We start from the raw sequence: 13417 nt of genomic DNA, 5'->3' as shown, positions 1-13417 counted from the left end.
ACCCATCAGCCACGCCCCACCAACTTCACCAACTCCCCATCCAATATCTCAAGCCCTCACCCAACATGTCCACTTACCTGCAACCAACTCTCCAGTCTCCCAAACGACTGACATACCTACAGTCACCAAGCAACCAATTCCCACTCCACAAACCACTAACCTACCCACCGGCCCCAGCCCACTCAGGACCGTCCCTAGCCATTTGGGTGCCCGACGTAGCCCCCCTGCAGGGAGGCTGTATGGGGCCCCAGACCTCCTCTCCCTGCCAGGGTCTGGGAGGCAGGAACTGGGCGGACACTTCTGGGGGCCCCACAGGCCCAGAGTGGCCCAGGGGATTAGCAGGGGGCCAGGAGCAGCCCACTCCCTCACCCAGTCCCAGCCATGTCGCTCGGGAGAGGGGGTTTTGGAGGAAAGGATCCCCTGACTCACCGGCAGCAGCGGGAAGTGGATCGGCCTGGCCCCAGCCTTTCCCCGCACTCACCAGTGCTAAGTGGAGCTGGCGGAGTAGAGCGGGCTGGGGCCGGGCTGCTCCATTTCCCACTGCTGCCAGTGAGTATGGAGTCACTGGGGGAAGAGCTGGAATGGGGGTGGACTGGGAGCAGAGCAGAGGGGAAGGGTAAGCGGCATTGTAGGGGGAGTTGTCTGCCTCTTCCCCAGGGATGGCCCTGCCCCTTGCAGGGGGGGCTGGCCAAGGAATACGGCTCGTCGCTGGGGCTGGTACTGCCGCATGTGCAGCACGCAGCAGCCTAGGGCACCATGAAATTAGAGGCAATTTGGTGCCCCAAATTTCATGGTGCCCTACGCAGCTGCATATGCCTAAGGATGGCCCTGAGCCCACTAACCTACCCACCAGCTCCCCACAACCCACTAACCTACCCACCAGTCCCCTAGCCCACTTCCTACCCACCTGCTCCCCGCAACCCACTAACCCACCCAACAGCCCCCATGTAACCCCTTTATCTCCCGGTCAACCCACCCCCTGACCAGGTTCCAGGAGCTCAGCTCCCCAGTGCCCCAGGCTGAAATCCCAATGAGCATCCAGGTAAGCAGCCCAGCCAATGGACCCTCAGCCACCGCACACAACTGATCCTGAGGCTGTTCGGAGGCCTGGTGACAGGCAGGCTATATGTGCACAAACTCCTAATCTTTTCATTCAGTGCAATGGGAAGGCCAGGACTGGCCCTAGCAGATGGGAACCATTATCCTGTTGGTTGGGGGCCAGCTTGCCATGGGTCTCTCTCATCTGCCCCCTCTACAGGTGTGCTCCAGCCTAGTAAAGGCCTTTCCCAGTGCCGATTTCCCGCTGGGACTTTTTCCTCTCACACAGCGCAGGATCTGCCCCATGTGCTGGCAGCCTGCTCCCAGCACAGATACATGCAGAGGATGGACGCAATACAAGGGTGAATAACGTGGTCTGTGGCCCAGGCTCTGTGGCACCAGGGGAGCTAGAGATATGGACCCTGGCCCGAGGCTGCCATTCCCTCCTCTAACAGCAGGGACCTGAGGACACATTTCTGACGTCCCTGCCTTGTCCATCTGTGCCTTTAGACTCAGGGCTGGCTCCAGGATTTTTGCCACCCCAAGTAGCAAAAAAAAAAAAAGAAAAAAAAAAGCCACGATCGTGATTTGCGGCACTACCGCCTCTGGTTCAGTCTTCGGCAGCAATTCGGCAGCTGGTCCTTCTCTCCAAGAGGGAGTGAGGGACCCGCCACTGAATTGCTGCTGAAGAGCCGGATGTGCTGCTCCTCTCTGTTGGCCGCCCCAAGCACCTACTTGCTGGGCTGGTGCCTGGAGCTGGCCCTGTTTAGACTGCACTCAGCCCCCTCCTGCCTGGACCCTACCAGCCCCTCGCTGAGGCACGAGGATCGTGGGCAGAGGCTGCCCCTCACCCACGAGCCACCTCCTGAGCTCCGAGGCTGGCTCTCCTCACTCAGCCAGCAGACACTGTCTCTTCCACCATCCCAGGGATGCCCTGTCTCATTTCCAATGCAGCCGAAAAGAATTGTCTTTGATGGCCACACACACCCGCCACGGATGGATCATAACTAGGGTGACCAGATGTCCAGATTTTATAGGGACAATCCTGATATTTGGGGCTTTTTCTTATATAGGCTCCTATTACTCCCCACCCCCTGTCTTGATTTTTCACACTTGCTGTCTGGTTAGTCTAGAATAATAGAATATCAGGGTTGGAAGGGACCTCAGGACCAGGACAAAGCAGGACCAACCCCAACTAAATCAGCCTAACCTTAACTACTGTCCCTTTTGCCCCTTGTGTTATTCCACACAGATGCTGGAAGGCTGTCACTTGGGCAGCAGTGTTTGGCCAGCCCCCGTAGCCATTCCTATTTGCTCCTAAGCCAACTGCCAGGTGTTATCTGTCTCCTGTCACTGCCCCCCCCACCCCGGGTCCGATTCGATTCCAACAGGGGAAACCACATGGGCCCAGAAGAGAGAACAAAGGCACATTAACCACTCGGCACATGGCAGCTCCATCAGCTGTGGGGTGTGGGGAAGGAGCGACAAGCAATGAGATCCCCACAAGGAATGAGCCCTTCTCTCAACCTTAGCTGCTCTTAGCAGATCAAAGCACCTAGGCGATGCTTCTTCACGGTCCCCTGCACCGCAGGCCGGACGGCCCCTTTGGTCTGTAGGTGTTCCCCGCACTCCTCGGCTTTGCTGAGTGCTCCCCCTCCGGGTGGCTGAGCACCCCGCCCTTCGGCAGGGAGCTGCCTGGTCTCACAGCTCTGTCTCACTGCCGGCTCACCCTTCAAAGCAGGGCTGGGGAATTGCAGTGCTGCTGCAAGTGCTCCTGATGTCTCAGAGCTACCTCCCACCCTTTACAAGCACCCTGCAAATGTGGGCTCCTGGGTCTTCTGTCAGATGATGGAAGGACTGGGAGTCTCGGGGGCTCAAGGGCTTTTTCTGCTTGCTGGTTACATTGGACGATCAGCTGTGCCTAGGCTCGGTGGCTCGCTGGGCTCTGCTGTGAGCGCAGCGACCAGGTGAAGCCGGGTTGGTAAGCAGTGGAGGGATTCAAATCAGACTCTGGTTGGTTTGGTGCTGGGAATTGGCATCCCTAGGCCTCTGGTGAGCTGACAGCCCCCAGCCTCACCTCGGCGCCATCCAGGAAAGACCAGCAAACTAGGGAAGGCCAGCCTGGCCAGCCCTGATGTCTCTACTGCAGAGAAACCCAGGCAGAAACCCTCCCCTCCCCAGGAAACAGCCCTCTGCCCGTCCCTGAGCGCCACAGAGATGCACCAAGGACTCTGGGCCAGGGAGTCTCCTGCAGCCATCTTTACATCTGGTAAGTGCCAGCAGGCCGGGCCTCCTTCCCGTATGAAAAGCCCGTTTCCTTGGCATCCCAGCAGCACCTCACCAGGCTCCAGTTAACATGGCAGCGTCCCTGTCTGGGAGCGCTGATGACACTGATCCCCTCAGACCAGGTGTGTCATGGGGGGCTGAGAGGGGGCAAGGGTGCTGGGGCCAATGGTGGATTAGCCAACTGGGGGGGCGCCTGGAAAAAATCCACCGTGCAGTGGAAGCCACCAATCGACTGTTTTGTGGAGGGCAGGTGGCACTTGGGAGAGGGCGGACAGAAGCGAGCAACGGGCTGGCAGGGGGCTTCAAGAGCAAAGCTGGGGCAGGAAGAGGCAGGTCAAGGCAGGGCGGTGGGAGAGGGGCAGGAAGAGGCAGAGTGAGGGAGGGGGCTCAGGGGCAGAGTGGGGACGGGAACTCAGGGTGGAGCATGGATGGAGCACCCATGGGGAAAAAGATGTCACTGGTTGTGGGTGCAATTGACTGCACAGGGGCGGGTTACCAGCCCCTCAGCCTCCTCCCTATGAGGCACAGCTGCTCACGCCTCCCTTCCAAGAGTTGGCTGCAAAGCCCTCAGCGAGATGGGGCTCCTAACAGCTTCACATGCCCAGTGATTTGGAGGTTCTCAAAGAATATAGAAACAAGACAGCTGAGCTGTGCCCAGAGTGGAGCCAACAGGCGTTGGAGGCAGAGAGTCTGAACCACTGCTTGGGGGAGCCGTCTCCCTCTGAAGATTTGTACTCCCCTCAGAGAGGCAGCATGGCCCAGTGGGTAGGGCGCTAGTCTGGCTCTTGGCAGCCCTGGGGTCAGCTCCCAGCTCTGCCACAGACTGCCCGGGGTGAAAGTCTCAAGCCCGCAGTTCACCGGCTGGGACAGAAGAATGTAGCCGATAGCTGTGACAGGGGGCGAGGTCGGAGCAAGGGTTACATAAAAGCTGTGGATGAGTTTGAGACAGGCTCAACTCACCAGCTAAACACCCTCTCTGTCGGGGATTGCTATAGCAGGAGGCCAGGGCTGAGCCCCCCGCCACGTTTCTCCTGGGGGCCGTGGTGCCAGTGCGGGAGTAGCACTATACTGGCCCCTGCTGCAGGGGTCTCATGGTGATGAACAGGCCCTGCAGCCATCACTTGATTGTTGGAAGCAAAGAAAGGGAGCGGGGCAGGGGCTCTGAACTGCAAACCAGAGGCCATGTGCCAGCAGCTACTGTTACTGTTTCTGTGCCCTTCACTGCCCTGAGTCTGCCCAAGGTTCCACATTTCACCAGTTTTACAGAGATGCTAACGGGCAGCTTGTCCACGGTCCCCGCAGGGCAGGCAGAGCTGGGAGGAGAAGCCGAGTCTTTAAGTCTGAAAGAGCCAAAGCCCAGCTGCTCTGTCACACTGCATTTCCCTGTGCACAACAGCACAACACAAGGCCCTGCTTTACTGCTGGAGGGGTTTTACATCCCAGCATTGTGAGCTGATGGGACCTGGGATGCTGCATGAATGTTGGGTTTCCTGTTGCATGTTTAGTGGTTGTAGCCTGGTTCCTGGGGCTGTGCCTTGAAAAGCAGAGGTGGGGGCAGACAGTGTTTGAGGCTGAAGGCACCCTGGGGGGGATGGGGGGGGAGAAGAGGGAGACAGCCCCTGCGCGGTGAGCCCCAGGAAGAACAGAAGTGGATTTAACACATGTAGCGCTCTCCCAGTGGACTGGTTGTGCCTGCAGGGGATGGGCTGCCTAAAGGCATTGCTGCGGGGCTGTGAGCCGTTCCCCTGGAGGGCACGACATTGAATCCAGCCCACAGGATTTCTCTTTTTCAAAAATATGATGACGTGGGGGTCAGTGTCTGATATCTAGGGCCCAACTTGGGGTTTGGACCTTGTGGGGCTGAAACGAAGCCAGACCCAGTCTGGACCCATTAGTCAGTCCCAGCGCCCCCTTGTTTGAGCAGCCCGCCCTGCCTTTGGGGCTGCAAGCCCCACTCCCAGCCATGGGCTGTGCCGAATGGAGGAGCGGCCCTGGTGAGCGGCTGGAGGGGCAGCGCCCAGCATAGTGCCCTCCATCCCACCCCTCCTGCAGCATTAGCACAGACACGCTGCATCCCCGTGGCTGGGGGGCAGAGCTAGGGGTGCCGCAGGACGAGCACTGGGCAGGGCCGCGCTGGGGGATGCTTATCCCTATGGAAGAGCCCTGGTGGCGACTGTGTGGGGTGCTGGTTCCCCCTGCTGCTGGCTCTCTAGTAGTGCAAGTCCTGGCAGAACTCAGACCCACTCTGGCTGGCCCCTCCACTGGGCAGTGATGCCCTACGTGGCTGGGCAGTGAGATCTAGACAGGGCTGCCCTGGCTGGCTCAGCGCCGTCCAGAGAGCAGGAGAGGCAGTGGATTCCCAAGCAGTTCACAGCAGCCCAGGCATGGGGACGGTCAGGAAGGGGGTAACAGACTCCAGCTCTGCCCCCAGGCGCTTGCTGTCCCCCGGATGGGCCTGGAGCCCCAGGGAGGTGGCTAACAGAATCACCTCCTTTTCTCCTCCAAGTTTCCTCATCTTGCCCCGGCCTGGATGTTGCCAGCTCTGCCCTAGGCCAGCCCAGGCTGCCATCTCAGAGGTGCCTCTGGGTAGGGTGGCTCTGCTCAGCATGGTCCCTGGCGTTGGAGGGAGGTGTCTGCAGCTAGGGCAAGAGATGCTCCAAGGAAGGAATCCACCTCACTCAGTGGCCAGGGCCAGCATCAAGAGGCCAGGGACATGCCCCCAGTTGCAGGCCAGATGTCCCGCTGCCCCTCGCTGGGGCCCCGCCTGTGGATGGCAGCATCTAGCCATGGTTCCCAGTGCAGCTCCCCAGGCCATGCAGACCCCACAAGGCTCCCACACCTTCCCCTTGCTTGTCCCCAGCCTCCGGGAGAGTGGGACCAGGGCGGCAGAGGGGGACCAGCCCTGGGGGACAAGGTGGAGCAGGAGCATGTGGACAGGGAGGGGGCAAGTGCCGAAGGATCAGGGCAGCTGGGGGTGCCCAAGTGTCTGGCAGTGTGAGGGGGTGGGGTGTACAGAGGAGCAGGAGAGGGACCTGGAGGTACCTGAGGGGAGAGATGGGGGGCCTGTGAGAGTCCCTAGGGAGCAGCAGAGGAGTCTGAGTCTCCAGGCCCCAAACAAGCCCAGCCTTTTGAGCTTTCTGGCCAGGCATGAGCCCCAGTAGGGGCCAAGTAAGCTGGCCCCCGGGCATCTCCACCAGCTGGCGGGGAAGCGATGCCAGCAAAAGGCTCCAGGTAACCGCAGTGTGTGGAGGGGGAAGGCCTTGGCTTCATGGCCAGAGGTTCACAGAAGACCCTGGAATATTATATCCCCTGCCCCCCGCTGGAGAGTTCCACAGGGTAACAGACCCTCAGAGACTGCCCAGCCCAAGAGCTCCGGAGGGTAAGGCAGACCCCCAGAGACACGCCTGTTAACACAGCCCACCAGACCTCCCACTAACAAAGTGCCCAGAGACTCTTGCCACTAATGGAGCCGTCCAGCATCACCTCCTCCACTAACACAGCCTCACCCCCCAGAGAGCCTTGTAGGCTAACAGCCCCCCGTGCACCTCCCAGATTACAACAGGGGCCAATGGGCAGACCCAATCTCCCCCAAACTTTCTGCAGTGTCCCGCAAGGTCCCATAGTACTCACAGGCCTGCAGAGTACCCAAGAAATTCTTCTGCACCCTACTGCTGTCTTGCAGAGCTGGAGTTTCAGCCTTCTCCAGCACCCCTTCCATCCAGCCCGCAGGCAATTGGGGAAGGGCAGCCTGGCCTGGTGCTGCAGGCGCAGCGCTCTGGGACCAGAGCTGGAGGAGGGTCCGTGGGTCAGGCCATGGCTTTGCTCACCTTTTCCTGCATGGCGCTTTCTTGGGCTGCTGGTGCTGGGCACACTGCTAGGGCTGCTGGAGTATGCTGGGAGGCTGGGTGACAGCACAGGGGTGCTGTGCGCCTGCTGCAGCTCTGGGGGAAAAGGAGAGGAGGGGTGAGCAGTGGGACAGCGGTGGGGGATAACCAGAGCTGCACCTCTCCTCAGGGCCCCTCTCAGGCCACACCTGCTCTCAGCTGGAGCTGTGAAGATGGGGTTGAGCCCACTGAGGCCAGTGGTGGTGCCTGGGAATCTGGCCCGCGACAGTGGCTGCTGTATTGGACGTGTCACCAAGTGTGGAGGAGCCTGTGAGGAGGTTTTGGGCCCAGTCCTCACTCGCATGTGGGCCCCTGAAATAACTGTGACTGAGCCTGGAAATCCCCCTGCGCAGCACCTCTGGCCTGCCCTGCTCTGCCCCCAGCACCACCGGGATGGGGTGACGCACACTGCGCCACAGCTATTCGCTTCCCAGGGCCCCAGGCTGCCCCGGCTTGGGGTACTTCTCCACTGCAGAGACTACACCAGCACAGCTGTGTACCAGAGCTATCCTGGCACAGCTGTGTCCCGTAGATGCAGCCAACATTGGCAGAAAAGAACATTAGCTATGTCTGTGACACTGCCAGGCCAGGTGCCAGCTTATGCCAAGGCCCCCCGGCCTCCCTGACAAATGCCCAGCTGGAAACCAGCCTGGCTCACCAGTGTGTTACAACAGATGTTAGAGCTATAATGTGTTCAGTGTTGGGACTTTATGACATGCTCGTGAGTTGCTGCATGTGTTAATCTCACATATAACATCTGTATCCCATGTTATAGGGCAACATTTACGTATTTTCTCTGTAATTAGAGAAGCGTTTGCTATGAACCTGCAAAGCCCTGAGTCATGAGGAAGCATGGCCAGGTGTGAAATACTCATTCACCACAAGAGGGGTCATTTCCTGCCCACACAAAAGGTCTACAGACACCAGACAAGCCATTGTGGGACATCAGTGCACAAAAGACTTCATTGATGGCTCTCCTCATATCCCCTCGTATCCCTGAAGAGTAGACATGCTCATCACATCTCTTCGAACTCTGGGGGAAGGGAATAAAAATGCCTGGCCAGAAGGAATTTTATCTCTGTGCTGCTTTAACTCTGCGGAGCAAAGACCTCTAAGGGTACGCAAGAGAGAGGCCATATAGAGCTTGCTGATTATAGAAACGGCTGTCACCTTTTAGAACCTAAGACTGTAACTCATTTGTGTGTGTGTTTACTGCTTTAACCCTGTCAATATCTCTCATTTCTTTTTCTTATCCATTAAATCTTTAGTTCGTTTATTATAGGATTGGCTACAGGTGTTGTCTTGGGTTTGAGAGCTGAGGTGTCATTGACCTAGGGTAAGTGATTTGTCCTTTGGGACTGGAGATAACCTGAGTGTTGTGGTTTTTGGTGTAAGGGACCATCTATCACAAAAGCAAGATAGACTGGAGTGCCTAAGGGGACTGTCTGTGACTCCATGGTTAGGCTGTTACAATGTTGGAGGAGTTCACGCTTGTCACTGGGTTGGTGAATTCTAACTGTGGAACACACCACCAGTTTGGGGTTTGTGCCAGTCTGCCCTGAGTTGGTACTCACGGTTGTAAGCCACTCCAGAGAGCTTGACGACGTCAATGGAAGCCCACTTCCCTGACTGCCGTAGCTATGCCGATATAACTTTCAAGCCTATGAGTCTGTCTACACTGCAGCTGCAGGTGTGTTTGCAGAAAGGGCAGATCTAGCTAGATCAAAGCAAACTTGGGTAACAGAAGCAGTGAAGCTATGGCAGCCTGGGGGTGGTACAGGCTAGCCCTGCTCACCCAGGATCCCGGGTACATTCTCAAGCAGCCACTGCCGGTGCTGCAGCAACTTCGCTGCTGCTGTTCCCTGAGGTAGCTTTGATCTAGCTAGATCTGCCCTTACTGCAATCACAGACATCCCCTTACACTGGTCCTGAGCAGGGCCCTGACTGGCCCCAGAGTACAGGGAGGGCCCACGCAGATTCCTAGAGTCATGGATTTGAAGAGCAGAAGGGATCATTGTGATTGTCTAGTATAGTGGTCCCCAACGCGGTGCCCACGGGCGCCATGGTGCCCGAGGGGGCATCTTAATGCGCCCGCGTCCTGGCCCCCGGGAGAGCACTCGCCGAAATGCCGCAGAGGTGACACCTCTAGATGATGACGCTTGTCACCGACAAGCGATGTCGTCGAGAGGTGTCGCCCCTGAATTTCGGTAGGAACGCCTCTCGATGATGCCGCTTGCCGTCGACAAGTGACGTCATCGAGAGGCGTCACCGCCACGGCATTTCGGCGGGTTCTTCACCGCTGCTGTGGTCCTTCGGCTGGTGCCCGCCAGCCAAAAAGGTTGGGGACCACTGGTCTAGTAGCTTGGCCACCATAGAGATCACTGAACGTGTTTGGAACTCCATGATTAGCCAAATCTGGCGCATGACAGGGCAGGATTCCAGTGTGGGACAGGTGTCTGTCAACAGCATCCAGCCATTGTATTGTAGGTCCTCCGGGGTGTCCTTTCCGTCTGGCTCCAAATCGAAGGTGATTTTTGCAGGGAAGCTGACAGACATTCAGAGTAGATGACTGTGTCCCCTTAGAGCGCTGGGCGACTGTTTGAGAGAGCGAGACCTCTGTAACTAGAAAATGGGTCTCTTCATTCAACTTGAGTTTGAACAATTTGATATTTTTGACCATTCAGAGATGCTTCATTTGACTGGTGTCCAGCTTCTTCTCAGTCTTGTTTCAGTCCTTGTTTCATGCATTGCTTGATTACGAATGTTATTTAGCCTACAACATGTGACCATATCACCTCCCAAATGAGCCATACAACACTGTTCAAACACGGCTAAGGTGTTAATGGAGCTCCAGGGCTTCTTAGCCATTTTGGGGACCAAGGATAGTCATAGCAATATGACCGCAAAGCTCTTATGGGAGTCAATGCTGTCGCCCTCGAGGAATCTTCTGCCAAGAATAACGTGGCCTCCTTCTGCAAACACTTGTGGAGCTCACCCCCAAGAAAGATCTTTCATTTGATGTGGTCGACTCCAGTTCTGATCAGCTACTCAGTGCAGAGGTGGAGTGTGTGGCACGCTGGAGGGACCATGTCAGCCAGCTGCTAAATCCACTCTCAGTTTTGTGGGAGCCTGACATTAAGGCTGCTGCTGAGTTGACCCATTCCATGCAAAACGATCCTGGCGAATCCACCAAAATCCACAGAGATGTAAAGACACATAAGGAAACCAGGCAGCAGGAATCTGTGGCATTCCTGTGGAACTGCTTTCTGGGATCTGAAGCCCATCCAGGTAGAGGGAGAATCAGCATACTTTGGCAGTCTCAAACCTGTTTGAGATTTCAATTGCACAGCAGTTTTGAATGCTATTGAATTTTAGGTTGGATCATTTGAATTCTGGTAACCCAATCATCGCTCTGCCTATGCTCGTTAATCTAAGACAGAAATGTGCAGAGACTAATTAGTGGTCACTGTTGCCAGGCTTGGCAGACCGATAAGATCTGCAGTTGCTGATAGATGACTCCCAACTATGAGAGATTATGAACTCAATCATCTTCTTTGTTCAACCATCCTTCCTTGACCAAGGAAATTGGTGAATTCGCTTCCTATGAAACCAGGTGTCAGTGGGGATGCTGAACGTGGAAACCATGTGTTTGAGTAGCTATTACTACCTCAAGCTGCAGCAGCCCCAGCACCTCTAGTTTCAGCACCTGGGCCAGGTTTCACAGAGACCTGGGTCTGAAAGAGGTAGGCTCAGCGCTCAGTCAAACACCAGTTACTCGGCTAGATGACGGGGCACCTGGATGAGGGTCTCTGTGAAGTCAGAGCACGTGATCCTGATGGACTTTAAATTCTCTGGAACTCTATAGGGCTGGAGGGATGGGGTGTGACATTGCACCCCATATTCTTCACAGCAATATTATTATGATATGATTATGGCATAATTGTGGTGCATTTTACACCAGATGGGTCATGTGAAGTGAAGTGTGTGGGGGCGGAGCTCCCTTTGATGCACAGCCAGCCAGCCAGCCAATTAGCTGTAAAATCCCTCTTGGTAGCTGTTCTCTGCTTGCTTTACCTGTAAAGAGTTAAAAAGTCCCCCAGGTAAAGAAAAAAAAAAAGTGGGCACCTGACCAAAAGAGCCAATGGGAGGCTAGAACTTTTTAAAATTGGGAAAGAAACTTTCCTTTTGTCCATTGTTCTCCGGAGAAGGAGACCCGGAGCAGCAATGCTGTGTAAGGCTTGAACCAGGTATAAAATTCATCTTCCATACCTAGAAGAAATCATTGGACAGGGCATGTTTAAATAGACCCATTTAGGGTTATTTCTTTATTTTGGCTTGTGGAGCTTCTCAGTGCTAACTGCAGATGCTTTTGTTTTGCTTGTAACCTTTAAGCTGAACCTCAAGAGAGCTATCTTGATGCTTAATTTTTGTAATTATTTCTTTTATGATTTAGCAAAATGCCTAAGTTCCAGATGTATTTTCTTCCTTTTTGTTTTTAATAAAATTTACCCTTTTTAAGAACAAGGTTGGATTTTTGGTGTCCTAAGAGGTTTGTGCACATGTTGTTTTATTAGCTGGTAGCACAGCTAATTTCCATTGTTTTCTTTCTCAGCTCCTCCCCAGAGGGGGCATGAAAGGGCTTGAGGGTACCCCACAGGGAGGAATTCCTGGATCCAAGGGGTTTTTTTTTTGCATTTGGGTGGTGGCAGCGTTTACCAAGCCAAGGTCAGAGGAAAGCTGTAACCTCGGGAGTTTAATACAAGCCTGGAATGGCCAGTATTAATTTTCAAAATCCTTGCGGGCCCCCACCTTCTGTACTCAAAGTGACAGAGTGAGGATTCAGCCTTGACATGAGGTGTCAGTGGAAAAGTTAGGATTTGCTGAATATGATTATCCTATTTGTATGCATGTATCATTTTTTGTATCTGAAGTTATGAATATTGACTATGTATCTATATTTCAAGTGGGCATACTCTGGATGACACTCACAGCTAGCCTTTCTGGTACAACAAGGAAGAAGCCAGACAGTGCTGATGGCCCATCAGCAAAGACAATGGACCCTGGAAGAACTTAACCTTCCTGTGAACATTGCAGACAGGCTGTAAGTAACGACTGCTATGACTCAGCAAGGTATGCAAGGGCATATGACCAGGCCACATGACTCTGGACTCCATCTTGGGATGTACAGGTTTTTCCACAAACTGAGTTTGGGACACAGGGTTCCCGCCATATGTTAAAGCTCTATAAGGCAGTGGGCAGCACAGCATCGGGGGGAAATGACTAGCCCTCTGTGGAGAAAGAAGTGGTTCGAGACTATTTAGAAAACCTGGATGAGCACAAGTCCCTAGGGCCGGATGGGCTGCATCCGAGGGCACTAAAGGAATCGGCAGATGTGATTGCAGAGCCATTGGCCATTATCTTTGAAAACTCATGGCGAATGGGGGAGGTCCCGGATGACTGGAAAAAGACTAATGCAGTGCCCATCTTTAAAAATGGGAAGAAGAAGGATCCGGGGAACAACAGGCCAGTCAGCCGCACCTCAGTCCCTGGAAAAATCATGGAGCAGGTCCTCAAGGAATCAATTCTAAAGCACTTAGAGGAGAGGAAAGTGATCAGAAATATTTAGCATGAATTCATCAAGGGCAAGTCATGCCTAACTAACCTAATTGCCTTCTATGAGGAGATAACTGGCTCTGTGGATGAGGGGAAAGCAGTGGACATGTTATTCCTTGACTTTAGCAAAGCTTTTGATACAGTTTCCCACAGTATTCTTGCTGGCAAGTTAAAGAAGTATGGGCTGGATGAATGGACTATAAGGTGGATAGGAAGCTGGCTAGATCATTGGGCTCAATGGGTAGTGATCAATGGCTCCATGTCTAGTTGGCAGCCAGTGTCAAGCGGAGTGTCCCAGGGGTCAGTCATGGGGCTGGTTTCGTTCAACATCTTCATTAATGATCTGGAGGATGGCGTGGACTACACCCTCAGCAAGTTTGCAGATGACACTAAACTGGGAGGAGTGGTAGATATGCTGGAGGGTAGGGATAGGATAAAGAGGGACCTAGACAAATTAGAGGGTTGGGCCAAAAGAAATCTGACGAGGTTCAAGAAGGACAAGTGCAGAGTCCTGCACTTAGGACGGAAGAATCCCATGCACTGCTACAGACTAGGGACCGAATGGCTAGGAAGCAGTTCTGCAGAAAAGGACCTAG

General features: G+C 54.7%; 1 protein-coding gene across 1 annotated transcript in view; it reads right to left on the bottom strand.

The window, feature by feature from the left end:
* ROBO4 (roundabout guidance receptor 4) overlaps positions 1-13417 on the bottom strand; it is a 381615-nt gene that overhangs the window by 308927 nt on the left and 59271 nt on the right. The window contains exon 15 of the mRNA XM_075073581.1: positions 7152-7265. Coding sequence (XP_074929682.1) covers positions 7152-7265 — 114 coding nt within the window. The remainder of the gene's footprint in view (positions 1-7151; positions 7266-13417) is intronic.

Source organism: Chelonoidis abingdonii, chromosome 18 (assembly GCF_003597395.2).
Source record: "Chelonoidis abingdonii isolate Lonesome George chromosome 18, CheloAbing_2.0, whole genome shotgun sequence".
Lineage (NCBI taxonomy): Eukaryota > Metazoa > Chordata > Testudines > Testudinidae > Chelonoidis > Chelonoidis abingdonii.
This window is presented reverse-complemented; position numbering and strand designations above follow the sequence as displayed.